This window comes from Mirounga leonina, unplaced genomic scaffold, assembly GCF_011800145.1.
Source record: "Mirounga leonina isolate KUSES-001 unplaced genomic scaffold, KU_Mleo_1.0 Mir_357, whole genome shotgun sequence".
Classification (NCBI taxonomy): domain Eukaryota; kingdom Metazoa; phylum Chordata; class Mammalia; order Carnivora; family Phocidae; genus Mirounga; species Mirounga leonina.
In genome coordinates this window covers 17,067,981-17,088,731 of record NW_023270702.1, presented here as the reverse complement: position 1 = coordinate 17,088,731, position 20,751 = coordinate 17,067,981, and the positions used below count along the sequence as shown (strand labels likewise).

The following is a 20,751-nucleotide window of genomic DNA, read 5'->3' as shown; positions in this document are numbered from 1 at the left end:
AGACTCCACCTTTTGATAGGAAGAGTGCAGAAGAGGGGCACGTGGGTGGCTCAGGCGGTTAGCTGTCTGGCTCTAGATTTCAGCTCAGGTCATGGGCTCAGGGCTGTGAGATCAAGCCCCGTGTTGGACTCCGCCCGGGGCATGAGAGCCTGCCCAGGATTCTCTCTCTCCCTCTCTCTCTCTCTGCCCCTCCCCTGCTCATGCTCTCTTTCTAAAAAAAAAAAAAAACTTAAGAATTTGCAGGCATGTTTTATTTTATTTTTAAAGATTTTATCTATTTATTTAGAGAGAGAGAGTCACAGGAGTGGGGGGAGGGAGAGCAGAGAGAGAATCTCAAGCAGCTCCCTGCTGAGCATGGAGCCCAAGGTGAAGCTCCTTGATGTCATGACCCCAGCCAAAATCAAGAGTCTGACGCTTAACCAACTGAGTCACCCAGACACCCCTGCAGACATGTTTTAAAATCACCACAACTCACCTTACTTCTGAGCTCACCTCTTATCACTCTCCCCCTTGCTCACAAAGCTTCTGACACCCAGGTTTCCTTGAATCACTCACACTCACCTCAGGGCCTTTGCAGTTACTGTTTCCCTGCTTGCCTGGAAAGCTTCACTCTATCATCTTTTCCAGGTAATGGTTTAAACTTTCCCAGTGAGGCTTTCCTGACTATTCAACACTCTCTATTCCCCTTCCCTGATTTATTTACCCCCTTTGTAGTTATTACCATCTAACATACTTTATATGTTGCTTACTTATTTTCTCCTCCCCTACAAGAATGTAAGCTCCATGAGAACAGAGGTTTTATCACCTTGTTCACTGCTGTATCATCAGTAACTACAGCAGTGCACAAAATCCATTAGTAGTTCAAAATCCATTTCATAAAATGAATAAAGAATTTTTCCAAAATAATGAAAAATGTAATGTTCCTAATGTTTCTACACTATTTAGAATATTAATTTTAACTGTCCTTACATAAAAGTGGGAAAAAATCCAGAAACGTGAATAAATCATACTTTAAGAATTCGTCTCAAAGCTCTAAGTCAACTTGAATTTCAACTTCAAGTAAACTGATCAAACAAACTATCAAAATTAAATTTTTGGCAAAACAATTAATAGTAATTTTTCAGTACTATTAAAAGGTTACCTTCAATGCACAAAATATGCAGGCATCTCCCTGACAAACATGTCCAGTTAGAACCCGCAAGCTTCTTCGGAATATATCCAATTGCCATAAGACCTAAAAAATTGTAAGAGAGAAACACTGAAGAAAGAAATACAATAAAATTTTTCTCCCTATGATAAAAGACAGATTTGATTTAAATTGCAGAAGACTAATAACTTCTTTTAATCTCTTGTGCACAACCAGACATATATAAGCACTGAAACTAACAAGCAAGGATGAAACTGCTATATACGTGTAGTGAATATATAAAAGAGGGATTTAGAAGATACTCCTATTGATTCACATGTAAAAACTGACAGGCAGAGTTAAGAAAAAACTAATTCCTCAGTTAAGGATTTTATATGAACAGGAAACATGGGACACTGAACGGAGGACTTGGCAGTGACATGAAAGAGGAAGTGATTATAATACTTGGAACAGACTGAACTTTAGGAAGGAAATATAATTGGAGTTGAAAGCCAGGGTGTATCAAATAAGGGTCAGTATGTAACAGCCAGAAAAAAAGGTGAGCTGATGAGGTGAGCTGATGAGGCCTGGTATACTGAATGACAAAGCAGCCAGCTGTGTGGTAACAGGAGGACAGCACGGTAAAAAGCATCAGTTAAGGAATAATACGAATATATTTGCTGCAATTATCCATTCATCATTTGCTACTAAAAGAAAAAAACAAAAAACACTAATTGTTTAAATAAAATCAGTCCATTATTTAAAATCATTCTAAAAAAATCTAAAAACTAAAAAGTGGGGATAATTTTGCCTGCCTCATGGCATTCTTGTAAGGATTAAACAGTATGTATTAACATATAAAGTGCTTAGAGGAGCGCCCAGTACATAACTGGAATGCAATGAATGCCAGCTCCTATTTGTTGCTGTAATTACTATTACAACAAACAGATCTCCAAGTTTCCCTATATTGTTCAGTCATTTCCTCAAATACTGTAACTTAGAAAATCCATTCATGATCTCTCATTTCTCCCAATTAGAAACAAAGATTAAGAAAAATAAATTATTTTAATAAATATCCTATTATTTTCAATTACTTAATAACTAAAGGCCATTTCAGAATTTCCCTTTGACAGTTGCTTTTTCTTAAAGAAAATAGGATCCATTTAAGTATCACAAATAATGCACTGTTTTTTCAAAGCACTTGAAAATGTCTAATAATTTTCTTGCATATCATACATATCTGATCACACCATAAAATACATGGCATTGGAATTCATTCATCTGTCAAGATGAAGAACAGGACAGCACAACCTTGGGAAGTAGCATAGCACTGTGCTTAGTAATAAATGTTTGAAGGCAGACTGCCTAAGTATTAATTCTGGACTTATTGCTTGCCAGCTCTTGGGTTGGCTTGAGCAAAATATTTTCTGAAACTCAATTTTCTCATCAGTAAAATGAAGATTAAAGCAGTACTTACCTCTTAGGATTGTTGTAAGAATTAGATTAGAGAGAATATATAGTGTTCAGGTAAGTACCAACATAAGTAAGAACACAATAAATGCTAGCTATTAAATAACTTTGCTTTTAACTTAGAAAATTTAAAACCACACCATATGTCATAACTACTTATAGTTATGTTGGATAAAATTCTAAAATATTCAGTCAAAAGCAAATACCCTCCATAATCTGTTTCTAAGGCCAGTGAAGTGACTCTTCAAATGTAACTGGAATGTTTTCTAGATGAGCAAAATGTTTAAGTTATACTGGATCCAAACTACAGAAAAAATATTTTATGCAACTTCTCTATACATTATTCAGTATAACAGTTTATCCCCTCTTTTAACAAATCCATATCAAAAGTTATTCTAATTGTTAATCCTTATCCTACTTCATTTTAAAATGTTGATTATAAACAACCAATAGGTAGACAAAGAAATTGAAGAAAAAAATTTAAGTATAATCTTGCCATTTGCACCAACAGGGATGGAACGAGAGGGCATAATGCTGAGTGAAATAAGTCAAAGGAAGACAAGTATCATATGATTTCATTCATATGTGGAATTTAGGAAACAAATGAACAAACAAGAAAAAAAAGAGCCAAACTAAAAAAAAAGACTCTTAAGTAGTCTGGGGGATGGGTTCGATAAAGGGGAAGAGTACACTTACCTTGATGAATACTGAGAAATGTACAGAACTGTTGAATCACTATATTATACACCTGAAACTAATATAACACTACATGTTATGCACTTGAATAATAAAAAGGCAGGGGGAAAAAAGTGCTTAGAAATGTGAAGGGGGAGGGGAACCCTTGGGATAAATGAAAATGGAAATACAACTTTCCAAAATCTATAGGATGCAGCAAAAGCAGTTCTAAGAAGGAAGTTCATGGCAATACAGGACTACTTCAAGAAATAAGAAAAGCCCAAATAAACAAACTAACTTTACATGTAAAGACTCTAGAAAAAGAAGAACAAAGCCCAAAGTTAGTAGAAGGAAGGAAATAATAAAGATGAAAGTAGAAATAAATGAGAGACTTAAAAAAAGAAAATTAGAAAAGAACAGTGAAACTAAAAGCTGGTTTTTTGAAGAGATAAAATCAATAAACCTCTCACCAGACTCATCAGGAAAAAAAGAGACAACCCAAATAAAATCAGAAATGCAGAAGTTACAACTGACACCACAGAAATACAAAGGATATGAGACTACTACAAATAATAAGCCAACAAACTGCAAAACCTAGAAGAAATGGATAAATTCCTAGAAAAAAACACAACTTTCTAAGATCAAACCACAAAGAAATGGGAAATCTGAACAGAATGATTACAAGTAATGAAACTGAATCAGTAATTTAAATATTTCCCCCAAACAAAAGTCCAGGATCAGACAGTTTCACAGGTGAATTCTACTAATCATTTAAAGAGTTGGTAATCCAAAGATACAAATGTAGTGCTCCGAAGGCATATGTGCACCCCAATGTTTATAGCAGCAATGTCCACAATAGCCAAACTATGGAAAGAGCCAAGATGTCCATCAGCAGATGAATGGATAAAGAAGATGCGGTGTATATATATACAACGGAATATTATGCAGCCATCAAAAAAAAAAAAAAGAAATCTTGCCATTTGCAACAACGTGGATGGAACTAGAGGATATTATGCTAAGCGAAATAAGTCAATAGAGAAAGACAAGCAACATATGACCTAACTGATATGAGGAATTTGAGAAACAAGACAGAGGATCATAGAGGAAGGGAGGAAAAAATGAAACAAGATCAAACCAGAGAGGGAAACAAACCACAAGAGACTCTTAATCTCAGGAAACAAACTGAGAGTTGCTGGAGTGGTGTGGGGTGGGAGGATGGGGGGCTGGGTGCTGGACACTGGGGAGGATGTGTGCTATGGTAAGTGCTGTGAATTATGTAAGACTGATGAATCACAGACCTGTACCTCTGAAACAAATAATACATTATATGTTTAAAAAAAAAAAAAAAGAAGATAGTAGAAAGGGAAATATGAAGGGGGGGAAATCGGAGGGGGAGATGAACCATGAGAGACTATAGACTCTGATAAACAAACTGAGGGTTTTAGAGGGGAGGGGGGTGGGGGATGGGTTAGCCCGGTGATGGGTATTAAGTAGGGCACGTGTTGCATGGAACACTGTGTGTTATACGCAAACAATGAATCATGCAACACTACATCAAAAACTAATCATGTAATGTGTGGTGACTAACATAGTAAAATAAAATTAATTAAAAAATAATAATAAAAAATAAAGAGTTGGTAATTATCCTTCTCAAATTATTCCAAAAAATTAAAGAGGAAGAAATACTTCCAAACTCATTTTACAGGGCCAACATTACCCTGATATCAAAACCAGACAAAGGAAAGAAAGAAAGGAAGGAAGGAAGAAAGGAAGAGAAAAGGAGAGAGAGAGACTATAACAAGCCAATATCCCCAATGAACATAGATACTAAAATCCTCAACAAAATATTAGCAAATGAAATTCAACAGTACATGAAGAGGATCAGATGCCATTATCAAGTGAGATTTGTTCCACGGATGCAAGGGTGGTTCAACATCTGTAAATCAATCAACATATTACACCACATTAACAAAACAAAGAACAAAAATCATATAATGATCTTTATACAGAAACAGCATTTGACAAAAATATCAAGATTTATGATAAAAACTCTCAACAAAGTGAGCATAAAAGAAACATACCTCAACATAATAGAGGTCATATATGACAAACCCCTAGGTACTATCATACTCAACAGTGAAAGGCTGAAAGTGTCTCCTCTAAAATCAGAAACAAGACAAAAGTACTCACTCTCATCACTGTTATTCAAGAAGTCCTAGCCACAGCAATTAGGCAAGAAAAAGAAATAAAAGGCATCCAAATTGAAAAGAAGTGTCATTATTTGCAGATAACATACTATATATAGAAAACCCTAAAGATTCCACCAAAAAACTATTAGAATGAATTCAGTAAAGTCATAGAATACAAAATTAACATACAGAAATAAGTTGTGTTTCTATATACTAATAATGAGCTATCAGAAAGAGAAATTAAGAAAATAATCCCATTTACAGTTACATCAAAAAGAATAAAATACCTAGGAATAAATTTAACAAAGGAGGTGAAAGATCTGTATAGTCATACCTCTAAGATATTGCAGGTTCAATTTTCAGCCATCACAATAAAGCTAATATTGCAATAAGTCAGTCAAATAAACTTTTTAGTTTTCCAGTGCATATAAAGTTATGTTTACACTATACTGTTGTCTATTAACCGTGCAATAGCATTATGACTAGAAAACAATGTACATACCTTAACTTAAAAATATTTTATTGCTAAAAATATTAACCATCACCTGAGCTTTCAGAGAGTTATAATCATTTTGTTGGTAGAGGGTCCTGCCTTGATACTTGCTGCTGACTGATCAGGGTGACGGTTGTGGAAAGCTGGGGTGGCTGTCATAATTTCTTAAAATAAGACAATAATGAAGTTTGCCACATCAATTCTTCCTTTCACCAACTATTTTTCTATAGCATGCAATGTTGTTTGATAGAATTTTACCCACAGAACTTTCAAAATTGGACTCAATCCTCTCAAAACTCTACAGCTGCTTTATCAACTAAGTTTATGTAATATTCTAAATCCTGTGTTGTCATTTCAACAATGTATATAGCATCTTCACAAGGGTAGATTCCATCTCAAGAAACTACTTTCTTGGCTCATCCACAAGATGTTCTTACCCATTAAAGTTTCATCATGAGATTGCAGCAATTCAGTCACATCTTCAGGCTCTACTTCTAATTCTAGTTCTCATACTTTTTCCACCACATCTGCAGGTACTTCCTCTACTGAAATCTTAAACCCCTCAAAGTCATCCACGAAGGTTGGAATTGACTTCTTCCAAACTCCTATCAATGTTGGTGTTTTGACCTCTTCCCATGAATCATGAATGTTTCTAGTAACATCTAGATTCACAGTCTTGAAGAACGTTTTCAATTTACTTTGTCCAGATCCATTAGAGGAATCACTACTTATGGAAGCTAGGCCTTATGAAAACTATAACTTTATGAAATTTCTTAAATAACAAGACTTGAAAGTGAAAATTACTCCTTGATCCATGAGCTGCAGAATGGATATTGTGTTAGCAGGCATAAAAACATTACTCTCATTGTCCATCTCCATCAGAGCTCTTGGGTGACCAGGCACATTGTCAATAAGCAGTAATATTTTGAGAGGATTCTTTTTTTCTGAACAGTAAGTCTCATCAGCAGGATGATTCAGTAAACCATGTTGTAAACAATGTGCTGTCATCCAGGCTTTGTTGTTACATTTATAGAGCACAGGCAGAGTAGATTTAGCATAATTTTTAAGGGCCCTAGAAATTTCGAAATGGCAAACAAGTACTGGCTTCAATTTAAAGTCACCACCTATATTAGTCCATAACAAGAGAGCCAGCCTGTCTTTTGAAGCTTTGAAGCCAGGCATTGACTTCCTCTCTAGCTATGAAAGTCCCAGATGGTATCTTCTTTCAATAGAAGGCTGTTTTGTCTACATTGAAAATCTGTTGTTTAGTGTAGCCACCTTCATGAATTATCTTAGATCTTCTGGATGGCATGCTGCAGCTTCTATATCAGTACTTCCTGCTTCGCCTTGCACTTTGTTACAGAGATGGCTTCTTTCCTTAAATCTCATGAACCAACCTCTGCTAGCTTTGAATCTCTCTTCTGCAGCTTCCTCACCTTTCTCAGTCCTCATAGAATTAAAGAGTGAGGGCCTTGCTCTGGATTAGGCTTTGACTTAAGGGAATGTTATGGCTGGTTTGATCTTCTATCTAGACCACTAAAACTTTTTCCATATCAGCAAGAAGGCTGTTTCACTTTCTTATCATTGGTGTTTTCACTGGACTAGCACTTTTCATTTCCTTCAAGAACTTTCTCTTTGTATTCACTATTTGGCTAACTGACTGGCACAAGAGGCCTCACTTTCAGCCTATCTCGACTTTCGATATGCTTTCCTCACTAAGCTTAATCATTTCTAGCTTTTGCTTTACAGTGAGAGTATAGGGGTGCCTGGTTGGCTGAGTTAGTTGACATCCGACTCGATTTCGGCTCAGTCCATGGTCTCAGAGTTGTGTGAGATCAAGCCCCACGTTAGGCTCCATGCTCAGCTCAGAGTCCGCTTGAGATTCTCACCTTCTTCCTCTCCCTCTGCCCCTCCCCCCAACTTGTGCTCGCTCTCTCTCAAATAATAAATAAATAATAAATAATAAATAAATAAATAAAATCTTTTAAAAAATATAAATAAAGTAAGAGGACATGAACTCTTTCTTTCACTTGAACACTTAGAGGGCACTATAGGGTTATTAACTGGCCTAATTTCAATGTTGTTGTGTCTCAGGGAATAGGGAGGCCCAAGGAGAAAGAGAGAGATGAGGGAACAGCTGGTCAGAACACACAGCATTTATCAATTAAGTTTACCATCTTATACAGGGGTAGTTTGTGGTGCCCCGAAACAATTACAATAGTAACATCAAGATCAGTGATCACAGATCACCATAACAAATATAGTAACAATAAAAGAGTTTGAAATACTGCAAGAATTACAAAAATATAACAAAGCCACACAACGTGAACAGTTGCTATTGGAAAAATGGTATCCACTGACTTGTTTGATGTAGGGTTGCCACAAACCTTTAATTGGTAAAAAATGCAGTATCTGCAAAGTGTAATAAGGTGAAACACAATAAAACAAGGTCTGACTGTACTCTGAAAACTATAAGACATTGTTGAAAGAAATCAAAACTGACACAAATGGAAAGATATTCCATGTTCATGGATTGGAAGAATTAATATTGTTAAAATATCCATACTACCCAAAGCAATCTATAGATTCAATGCAATGCTCATCAAAATAGCAATGACATCTTTCACAGAAGTAGAAAAAATGATCCCAAAATTTGTATGGAATCACAAAAGACCCTAAACAGCTAAAGTAATCTTGAGAAGGAAGAACATAGCTGGAGGCATCAAGCCTCCTGATCTCAAACTATACTACAAACCTATAGTAATCAAAATGGTATGGTACTGGCAGGAAAAGAGACACATAAGTCAATGGAACAGAATAGAGCCCAGAAATAAACCCACGCTTATATGGTCAATTAATGTGTAACAAAGGAAGCTGAGATTATACAATGGAGAAAATACTGGAGTCTCTTCAATAAATGGTGTTGGGAAAACTGGACAGCTACATGTGAATGAAACTGAACCACATTTACATGACATATAAAAATAACTTCAAAATGGATTAGAGACTTGAATGTAAAACCTGAAACCATAAAATTCCTAGAAGAAAAGAAACACAGTAAGCTCTCTGACATCAGTCTTAGTAATATATATATATACACATACATACACATATTTTGACCAGTCTCTTCGGCTAAGGGCAAAAAAGCTAAAATGAACAAATGGGATTACATTAAACTAAAAGCTTCTGGACAGCAGAGGAAACCATCAACAAAACAAAAAGGCAACCTACTTACTGGGAGAAGGTATTTACAACTCATACACACAATAAGGGGTTGTTATCCAAAATATATAAAGAACTTATAGAACTTAATATCAACCACATCATCAACAACAACCTGATTAAAAAATGGGCAGAGGACTTGAATAGACATTTTTCCAAAGAAGACATACAGAGAGCCAACAGACACCTGAAACTATGTTCAACAGGGAAATGCAAATCAAAACCACAATAAGATATCACTTCACACCTATCAGATTGGCTATTGTCAAAAAAGAAAAGAAATAACAAGTGTTGGTGAGGATATGGAGAAAGGGGAACCCTCAGGCACTGTTGGTGGGAATGTAAATTAGCGCAACCACTACTGAAAACAGTACATTTTAATAATGTCCACTTTTAATAATTTCTTACAGGACATATTCCACAATTTATTTCTCAGCAGTTTTAAAAACTATTCATCAAAGTGCATAATATTTACAGTCTGCATTTTAAAAAATGAAGTCAGGCTTTTTCTAACAGAAAATTTATATCTGAATACCTGTTTTGTTAGTGAAGATTGGCTTTGCAAATTAGTTTAGATGGCAGACATATTAACATCTGGGCCAAAAGATCTCCTGAGTTGAAAAGATAGAGGTGGAAGTTCAGGGACTCTAAAGTAGCTAGAGTTGGCAAGGCAGAGTGCTGCAGAGGAGAGAGCTGCACACAGATTGAATACCACAGCTCTACAGAGGGTCCCCCTTGAGTATTCAGGCAAATACTGTGAGGAAACTACCTGAGGCTGAGGAAAGAAATACCCCCCAAAATTAGAGAGACTAGCGCCCAGAGCTCATACCTGCCTAGTGCCTGCTCCTAAGAGCCAATGTAGAATGCTTCATAATCCACAGAGCATTGGCTAAAGAAGGAAGGGTCTTACCCAGGAGTAGACAAATTAATCCTGAAATAAACACAACTTTGGGACTGCCTAACAAAGCTTAAAAGTAAAATGATCAAACTATTTCCAAATAAAGCAACCCTATCCCAGAACAAAGTTCAAGAGTATTTCTAAGAATATAAAAATATCTATCACCCAATAAGATAAAACTCAAAAGGTCTGACACCCAATCAAAAATTACCAGGCATTAAAATAAACAAGAAAATATATTCCCAAATGAGGAGGAAAAAAAATCAGTTGAAACCCAGAATGTGTAGAATGACAGAATTAGTAGACAAGTACATTAAAAAAATTATTATAACTGTATTTCATATGTTCAAGATGTATAGAAGAGACTGAACATGTTAAGTATAGACTTGAAAGAGATTTTTAAAAGACCCAGATCAAACTTCCAGAGGTTAAAATTACAATGTCTGAAATTAAAATATACTCGGATTAATAACAGATTAAACACTATAAAGGAAAAGATTAATGAACTTGAAAACACAGTAATAGAAAGCATAAAAAATGAAACAGAGAGAAAGAAAAAAAGACTGAGAATGAAAGTTAAGAGAGCATCGGGACAACCTCAGAGCTGCGGGACAACCTCAGACAACCAACTATATATAATTGCAGTCCTTCAAAGGAAGAGACAGAAAAATTTGAAGAAATAATGGTCAAAGACTTTCCAAATTTGATTAAAATTATAAATCCACAGATCTAAGATGCTCAATAAACACAAGAAACATGAAGAAAACTATGTCAAGGCACATCAATATCAAACTGCTTTAAAGTAGTGAAAAAAGAGAATCTTAAAAGGAGAGAGGAAAAGGACACATTACATACAGAAGACAAAGAATGACAATAGTTTTCACTAGAAATAATGCAAGCTACAAGTCAAAGGACCAAAATCTTTAAAGTACTGAAAGAGAAAAACTGCCAACTTAGACTTCTTTAATGAGTAAAAATATCTTTCAAAAACAAAAGTAAAACAGAATTTTTTCCAGAAACACAAAAGTTGAAAGAACTCACCAACAACAGACCTGACCTACACGAAATGTTAAAAGAGGTCCTTCAAGAAGAATAAGTGATACCAGATGGAATGCTGACTCTACCATAAAGGAGTGATGAGCAGCAGAAATGTTAATAAATAACCTTCATGGTAAAGATCAATGGAATGTTCATTAAAACATATAGATAGATATAGATACAGATCATCATTGGAATACTTCTCCATTTTCTTTACCATATAAGTGTCCTTACTCAGAATTTTCTGTTATAACATGCTTTTCGTCTCACTAACTACACACAGATTTTGGGGGTCAAGGAAAAGGACAGAAATAGAGGGAAATATATAAACATAAAAAAAGAACTGGAAAAGGGTCAACAGAAAAAGATTTAAAGTGACAGAAGCCCTTTCTCACAGCCTGATTTAAACAAAAGCATTTAATTCCAAGTCTTTTGGTATACAGTATTTCCCTATATCCAGTGCTGTTCAATAAATGTTTTCTTGCCCTTCTCATAGCACTTAATGCCAGTAGGATCTTTTGGCCATGGCAGAACAGTGACTGCCACTTAAGGGTCGCAATGTATATTAGAATGCCAATTAGATTTCTTTCCCTGGGTGAATTACAGAGCTTTCAAGTTTGACATCTGTCTCAGGCAGAGGACAATTGAGAAAACAAGTCTGAGTCAGATGTCTGAGCACGTGACACATTCTAGAGATGTTCATTTATCATGAGTTAATTAACCAATATTTCTCTTTCTACTCTGTTTTCAGGAGGGGAAAAAAAGCAATGGAAAATATGTAAGAAGTGATTTATTTTAAATAAAATCTTTTAAGGTATATTCTATAGTCAGTAGAATAACATTCCAATATTCTAAATCTTCCTCATCTTTAGTACTACACAGTCAATGGTCAGAAGGACATAGGTTCCTGCAAAATCTGGAACTACTGAATAAAACTACTGAATAAAAACTACATCTTACATAAGAAAGGATATTTATCTAAAGAAGAAAAGCAGGTTAGCACATGCTTGTTAATTAAAAGAATTTCAACAAGGACTGGAGCAAAATGGATTAATCTTCAATTCCACTAAAATAGTGGTGTCCAAATATGATTCCAGAGAAGCGATTTAAGGCCACAGTGGAGGCTGAAAGGAGTTTGAGTCCTGAGAATTAAAACTGCATTCTCATTTCAACCCAAGCTATCTATGGGAATTCTACTGGATTCCTTTAAAAAAAAAAGGGGGGGGGGGAGTAAAGGGAGGTAGGTTAGCTGGTTCAAAGAAATTATTTTATGTATTTTAGAAACAAAATTTTAATTTACCAAGTAAACATTTTAAGTCAAAATATTTTTATATCATAGTAATACATTATTCTATTGCTAAAACCATTCCCAATTATCTTAAATAAATAATATCTATTTCTGTTTATAATAAAAAAACAAAATTCCAAGCCAAAATATTTTTGATACCATTAAAAGTGATATTAAAAAGTCATTCTAGGCAATAATAACTTTATTCTTACACTAGAAGAAACATTAAACAAAGGATTTCCTAACAAGCACTTTTATAAATTTAATAAGAAATTATGGCCTCACCTGTACAGCACTATTAAGAAAGCAGCTGTTTTGTCCTGGTTCATTTAACAAGCCTTTGGTAGGGGCTAGGGATAGCATACTCCCAGGTTGATAAACTTTTCCAAGATTGCCGCCAGGTTTCCGTAAGAATTTTACCCATGCCATTTTCAAGAAAATTTGTGTACATTAAAGATAAGAATTATATATTTATGTGATATTTCTGATGATAAATGGGATGATGTCTTGAACTGTCCACTTAAATTCACTGTAGTCAATTACAGTAACGTAAGTTTCCAAGTCCATATCTTTCCTGATGCTGTAAATTTTTGACGACTTTGTCAAGCAAAAGTAGGGTACATAAACACTGAAGTTCTAAAAAAGAAATCTTAAAAATTTTGATATGCATTAAATTTTATAAGAGAGTTGTACAGTTAAAGCAAAAAATATTTTTTTTAAACTGCTAAAAACAATGTTGATGAACAAATAATTTTCTTTAAAGCACAAGCCATTGGTCTTGATGGTTTAAAAAACAGATGATACAAAAAGATGTTGAGTTCCCATCTGGCATGATTCCTTTGGTCATTTGTTTTCCTTATGTTTTTTTAGTAAGAAAGAAGACTCTCTCTTTCACAGGTGAAGTTATCAAAGGTGGTTCCATATTTCTCATCAATGTGACCTCAAAGCAAATCTACAAGAAAGAAAATAAATGTTTAAATAAAAGCAAAAGCTAATCAAGAATGGCTAAACAAGAAAATTCCTACTTTACTATTTGAACACAAATACTGAATATATAATCATAAAAGGATTATAACTGTGTTCTAAAATACAAAAAAGAAGACATTATTCCTCATTAAAAATTTTTTAAAATATCAATGTGACATCAATCACTACCTGTTTGAAGATTTCAGTGGTCACTGATTTCAAAAGGAAAATAGTCTAGAGAACACTGTAATTAAATTAGATCTCAGGTAGTATTTTCAAAAGTACTAACTTTGTTGTCAACACTAAATTGCTTTGTTTATTAAAACAAATACACGTACAGATACTCTATGTTGTTACATGTCTTGAACAGAATATTATTTTTCCAAGAAACTCTGTAGATTTTACATAAATTGGTATACATTAAAACTCAGAAGAAGCCTTAAATTGATAAACAAATCTTAGTGAACTTAGTGTTTTCTACACTATTCACTAATGCATGCTCCTGAGTAAAAAGACTTTAAACTTCATTAAAAACAAGTATTACTAACAAAGTCTTGTTTAACTAATTAAATTTCCTTCCTATGTTCATTCACTCAACAAACATTTACTGAGCCAAGTACTGTGCCAGGCAGTGGACTAATTTAATAATGAGGAAAGGCATACATTAATAAACAACAAATTGTAACTGTACTAGAAGAGTTACGTGCTGAGTGCTAACAGAAAAACAATGCAAGGAAAGAGGATGGGAAATGCATATAATGTGAGGGAACTTGCACTTTTAAATAGGATAGTCATGGAAAGTCTAATTGAGCAGGTTATCTTTGCTCAAATATTTGAAGTAGGTGAAAATGTCACCTGAGAGAAGGCGTTTCTAGCAGAATGAATAGCATGCTTGACATGTTGGAAAAATAGTAAGCAGCTCAATGTGGCATGAGAAATATAAACAAAGAGGAAAAGATGAAAAGGAGGAATGGGAAACAGATCATGTGGGGGTACTAAAAGCCCTCTGTAAGGACTTCACCTTTAAACTCTGTTAAAGTCATGAGCTTCATTTTCACAGCATGGAAAGATAAGACAGAATGGCATGGATCAGTTCAATACCATTGGTCAAATACCCATGAAAACAGGAAAGCACCGAGGAATAAAGAAGCATCTTATCTAAAGAATTAAAGTCAGGGCTTGTTTCCAGCCCCACATATTAGCTCATCACTTATTAGCTGTTTAGCCTTAGATAAATCCTTGTCCTCTCTGATTTAAAGTGTCTTCATCTATAAAATGGGGACAGCAAGCTTTGCGCAGTGGCAGTATCGTAGCCAATGAGGTTTATCCGAGGCGCGATTATTGCTAATTAAAATGGGGACAGCAATAATAGCCCTGATTAACATAGGTTAAATGTTTCAGGAATTCTAAAACACTATACTATGTTAGTTGTTTTCTTTTTATTTTAACTCCGTGGGTTGCAACCTTCTCTAAAGTGATCTAAATGATTCCCAAACCTTTCATACAAATTAAGTTTTTAATAAATGCGTAATTTTACCACATTAAGGGAGCTCTATGTTGGTGGTAAATTTGTATTTTTAATGAACGAATCCTTTTGAAACGATATTCTTTCATCATTTACTAGGCACCATGTTTGCACCATGAACTGTCCTAAGGTATATGAAATAATCCCTACCTTTACTGAGCTTAGTTTGGTGAGAGGCAAAGACATGAACAGATAACTTAAAAATACTGTGGCTTCCATTCTTGTGCAAGATGTCGAACTAGTATATGCTTCTCTGGTTCCCTACCTCCAGCCCAAGTCTGGAGATTACAGGAAGGAAACCTTAAGGATACCAAAAGTAACTGGCTTCTAAAGTGGGAGGGAAACAGTAGCTAAGATAAAGAGAGGGCCAAGTGTTACATACTAGAAAAGATCTTTCTAGTTAAGACCTTTTCCATTCCTCACATTTCTCTGGGCAGAGAATTCCCACCTCACACAGTGCAACAAAACGGGAAGTTCAGCTACCACCCTACTGCCATCTGGAGGGTAAGGGAGATTATAACAGCAGAAAAGCACTAGATCACAGGCAGTTTGGGAATGGTAACAAGTACATGCAAGGACCCTGGGTGTTCTGCCCTCACCCCTACTTCTCAAATAGAACAGAGGACAGTAGGATCTGGGGAAGATCATGCTGCTAGGTACAGAAACAGAAAGTTCTTTTTGGAACCAACGCTCAAGCTGCATCACTCCAAATCAAGCCCCTCTACTCACATCCCACCTCTACTCACTGAAAGCATCTGAAGAAACACAAATGAGAGCAAATGCTTTCACCCTTTTCATGTAAATATCATTAGTTTGTAACTTGGTACTCCAAGAAAAAGAGAAACAGACACTTGAGGGGGACCAGCACTATGAAACAAAGGCAACAAGCTGAACATTCTATAACAGAGAAAACAGAGTGAACAGACCAAAGGGAACACAAATTTAAAATAAACTAAATAAATATCCACCAACTGAATATGGCAATTTTTTAAAAAACTACTAAAATTTTGTAAAAGAATGAGGTAACTAGGGGCACCTGGGTGGCTCAATCGTTGAGCATCTTCCTTCGGCTCAGGTCATGATCCCAAGGCCCTGGGATGGAGCCCCGCATTGGGCTCCCTGCTTGGCGGGAAGCCTGCTTCTCCCTCTCCTACTCCCCCTGCTTGTGTTCCCTCTCGTGTTCTCTCTCTGTCAAATAAATAAAATAAAATCTTAAAAAAAAAAAGAATGAGTTAACTAGCAAAATGAATAGAAGCAAAAACTGTATCAATGAGCAGTAAGTTCAGGTCAGGAAATTTTCCTACAAAGCACTAAAAAAGGAATAAAGAAGTGGAAAATATAAACATTTTGAAAAAACTAAGAGGCATGGATGAAATCAATACTATCTAAAAGGTTCCCAGAAAGAGGATAAAGTAAATTGAGTAAATACTTTTAGAAATGACTAAGATTTTTCCAGGATTAAAGACCAAAAATCTCAGAGAGATATAGAAAATGATAACTCAAAAAATCCAAACATGATGTGGGGAAGAAAGTAGGATGAAAATTACGAAGGCTTAAGCTGAAAAGAGAGAGAGAGAAAAAGAGATTTTCAAGCCCATGCATAGGCAAACAATAGAAAAAAATAAATCCAAAAGTAAACTTTTGTAAAAACTAATATAACATAAAATCTTCACAAGCCTGATTAAAGAAAGGAAAAGAGGAATGTAAACACCAAAGAGATTGATAAATAAGAAATGACCACACATACATAAGCAACCAAAAGACTGTAAGAGTATGACTTAAGTCTTAGGGCAATAACTTTTAAAATCTAAAGGAATAGGTAATTTCCCAGCAAAATACAAATTAACAAAATTAACCCAAGAAAAAGTAGAAAACATTTTTAAAATCTAGAATAATATGGAAACAAAAGTTCTCCCACTGAAAAAGCCATCTGGATCAGATGGATTCAAAGTTCAATTTTACCTAAACATTAAAGAACTGTTGATTCTAACATAGTACTGCAGACCAGAGGGAAAATAATATGCAAAGTATCCCAAATCATTTCATGAAGCTAACATAACCTTATTATCAAAACATGATAAACCTCAGACTAATGTGACTTGGATACAAAACTTGTAAATAAAGCACTAGCAAATATAATCTATCAATGTGTCAAAAAAATAATGTACACTTTTTAAAAGAATAATAATCAAGGAGGATTTATTCCAGGAACGCAAATGTGATTCTATATTAATTCTTTCAATAAATACTTGGGAGGTTATGGAGAAAAGAGCTAACACAGCGATGTTTGTAACAGCTGAAAGGTGGAAACAAGCCAAATGTTTATCAACTAATGAATGGATAAACAACATACGGTATGAGTATGTGTGTATACATATTCGTAAAATGGAATATATTCAGCCATAAAAAGAAATGAAGTACTTTTACATGCTACAATATGGATGAACATTGAAAACATTCTAAGTGAAAACAGTCAGGAAGGACCACATGTTACGATTGATTCCATTCATACAAAATGTCCAGAACAGAGAAATCTACAGAGACAGCCAGGAGATAAGTGGTTGCTTGGACTGGAGAAGTGGCACTGTAGAGATGAGAAGGGAAGAGTGAGAACTAAAGGGTACAAGGATTCTTTTTGAGGTGATGAAAATGTTCTAAAATTGTGGTGATAGGTTTACCTTCCTGTAAATACACTAAAAACCACTGAATTGTACTCTTTCAATGAGTGAATTGTATGACAAGAAAAAAGAAAGGACAACATAGCAGACCAGAGATTGCTATCCTTAGAAAGCCTGCTTGCAAGGTTTTGGGCTTTTAGAATTTAAATTTTTGGGAGGATTCCACCACAGTAACTAGTGAAAGTTGGTCACTGTATCTAAACTGTGCAAACAATGTGGTTTATCCTAAACACCTGCTTTCCTTCTGGAAGTCTGGAATTCTGGTAACATTTGAGGTAGAGGATAACCATGTGACCCCCCTTCCCAAAAAAAAATTCTACGGACTGAGTCTCTAAACAGCTTTCTGGTAGACTGCATTTTACATATGTCACAATTAGTTGCTGGAGGAATTTGTGTGTTTCATGTGACTCCATTGGAAGAAAACTAGGAGAAACTTGTGTCTGATTTCCACCAGAATTCACCCCACGATCCTTTTTTATTTGCTGATTTTGCTTTATTTCCTTTTGCTGTAATTAAAAAAGCATACCAATAAGTACAACTATATGCTGAGTGTTCAAAATTCTACAAAATCACCAAACCTAGGAATGTCAGGAATCTTGGAGACCTCAACACAGAAGCATTATGAAAGTAATTAAGAGGTAGTTTGTTTCTTTCCATCAGCTGGCAAAAACTTAAAAGAAACACTGTTGGTGGAGCTAAAGGGAAAGAGGTACTCTCCCTTATTGTTGACTAATAAAAAAATGTAATTATACTATAATACCCTTGTAGCAATATTATATCAACCTGGCAACAACTGTTAAAATTAAAGACACACTTCAATCTAAAAACCCCAATACTGAGAATCTATGCCTCCCCCCAAAAGTACTACCTTATTGAGATATAGTTGATAGGTGCAATAAATAAGGAAAGAAACAAAATGAATGTCCATAAATAGGGACATAATTATATAACAGGGTGTTTTTGAATGACAAAGGCAAAATGCAGAAATGTAATATAATCCTGGGGCACCTGGGTGGCTCAGTCGTTAAGCGTCAGCCTTCAGCTCAGGTCATGATCCCAGGGTCCTGGAATTGAGCCCCGCATCGGCCTCTCTGCTCCGTGGGAAGCCTGCTTCTCCCTCTCCCACTTCCCCTGCTTGTGTTCCCTCTCTCACTGTGTCTCTCTCTGTCAAATAAATAAATAAAATCTTAAAAAAAAAAAAAAGAAATGTAATATAATCCTATTTTGGTAAAATAATGTGAAAAAATACATATGCTTTATATGAACATCCGAACAAAGAGAAGTGTGTATATGTCTTGTTAAAATGGGGATGGATAACCAAGCTTGAAAATAAAAGTGAAAAAAAAAAAAAGCCTGTACTAAAAAAAACTACAGTATGTATATTAGTTACATTTATGCATTATATAAGTTATATATGTGAATATACACACAAATATAAAATTAAAATGATATACCAGAAAAGTATAAACCAAAAGAAATTTGATGTAGCAATTTTAGGGTCAGATAAAATTGAATAAAAATGCAACTGATCTCCATATGTTGATTTTGTATCCTGCAACTTTACTGAAATCGAGTATTCTTTTTTTTTTTTTTAAAGATTTTATTTATTTATTTGACAGAGAGACACAGCGAGAGAGGGAACACAAGCAGGGGGAGTGGGAGAGGGAGAAGCAGGCTTCCTGCAGAGCAGAGAGCCTGATGAGGGGCTCGATCCCAGGACCCTTGCTTGGATCATGACCTGAGCTGAAGGCAGACACTTAATGACTGAGCCACCCAGGCGCCCCTCGAGTATTAGTTCTAAGAGGTTTTGGTGGAGTCTTTGGGTTTTCCACATATAATACAATGTCATCTGCAAATAGTGATAATTTTACTTCTTCATTTCCTATTTGGATACCATTTATTTTTCTTGACTAATTGCACTGTCTAGGACTTCCAGTGCTATATCTAATAGGTGTGGTCAGAGTTGGCACCCATTTTGTTTCTGATACTAGAGGAAAAGCTTTTGACTTTTCACAGCTGAGAATGATGTTAGCTGTGGGCTTGTCATATATGACTTTTATTATATTGGGACACATTCCCTCTATACCCACTTTGCTGAGAATTTTTACATTGAAAGGATATTGAATTTTGTCAAATGCTTCTTCTGCATCTAATCTTTCCTTCTCTTCATGTGGTATATGACATTTATTGATTTGCAATCAGAATTCTTCTATACTCTCACAGCACTTGAGACCAGATGTGTTTTTCCACAAGCCATTCTTCAATTCTCAGTGGACACCAACAGGGTGTCCTACAATTGAACTCAATTTTGACACTATCTACCTGAAGTTAGTGTCAGATCTCAAGTCAAGGGCTCAGTCCCACAAGACTGTCCCACTTCAGACACTGATCACGTGACCCAAGTTGTCACTTGTACTTCTGGTCAATCGCCTATAATTTGGGGGTTCCCATCTTTTCCACGGATGATTAATTTGATTAATTTGCTAGCACAGCTCTCAGAACTCAGCTTACTGACTAGACTTTGGGTTTATTATAAAAAGATACTCAGAAACAGCCACGTGGAAGAGATGCATAGGGCAAGGTATGTGGGAAGGGGCATGGAGTGTCCATGCCCTCTCCAGACATACCAGCCTCTCAGCACCTCCACGTGTTCACCAACCCAAAAGCTCTCCAAACCCCTTCAGTTAGGATTTTTTTTTAAAAGACTGTATTTATTTATTTGACAGGGAGAGAGAGAGAGCGCGCACAAGCAGCAGGAGCTGCAGGCAGAGGGAGAGGGAGAGGGAGAAGCAGGCTCCCCGCTGTGCAGACAGTCAGACATGGCGCTAGATCCCAGGACCCTGGGATCATGACTTGGGCCAAAGGCAGATCCTCAACCGACTGAGCCACCCAGGCGCCCCCAGTTAGGATTTTTTATGGAGGCTTCATTACATAGGCACAACTGATTAAATCACTGGCCATTAGTGATTAGCTCAACCTCCACCACACTCCTCTCCCTGGAGGTGGAGGAAGGTAGGCAAGCTGAAAGTTCAATTCCTCTAATCACAGAGTTGGTTCCCCTGGCAACCAGTCCCCAATCTAAGGCTATCCAGGAGCCCCCAACCAGCAGTCATCTCATTAGCATGCATGAAGAAAAAATCACTTCCAGAGATGCTCCAAGGGTTTTAGGAGCTGTATGTCAGG

The 20,751-nt window shown here is 35.7% G+C and overlaps 1 protein-coding gene and 1 non-coding gene across 5 annotated transcripts in view; one reads left to right on the top strand and one right to left on the bottom strand.

The window, feature by feature from the left end:
- The window catches only part of USP53 (ubiquitin specific peptidase 53), a 62,806-nt gene that overhangs the window by 36,391 nt on the left and 5,664 nt on the right, over window positions 1-20,751 (bottom strand). For all 4 annotated transcript variants that reach the window (XM_035030338.1, XM_035030339.1, XM_035030340.1 and 1 more), the window contains 2 exons: window positions 12,685-13,351; window positions 1,142-1,234 (listed from right to left, as the gene is read on the bottom strand). In XM_035030338.1, coding sequence (XP_034886229.1) covers window positions 1,142-1,234; window positions 12,685-12,828 — 237 coding nt within the window. In that variant the 5' untranslated portion in view covers window positions 12,829-13,351. The remainder of the gene's footprint in view (window positions 1-1,141; window positions 1,235-12,684; window positions 13,352-20,751) is intronic.
- On the top strand, window positions 14,653-14,794 carry LOC118027138. Its single transcript, XR_004683769.1, has one exon. It is a non-coding gene; the product is annotated as a U4 spliceosomal RNA (small nuclear RNA).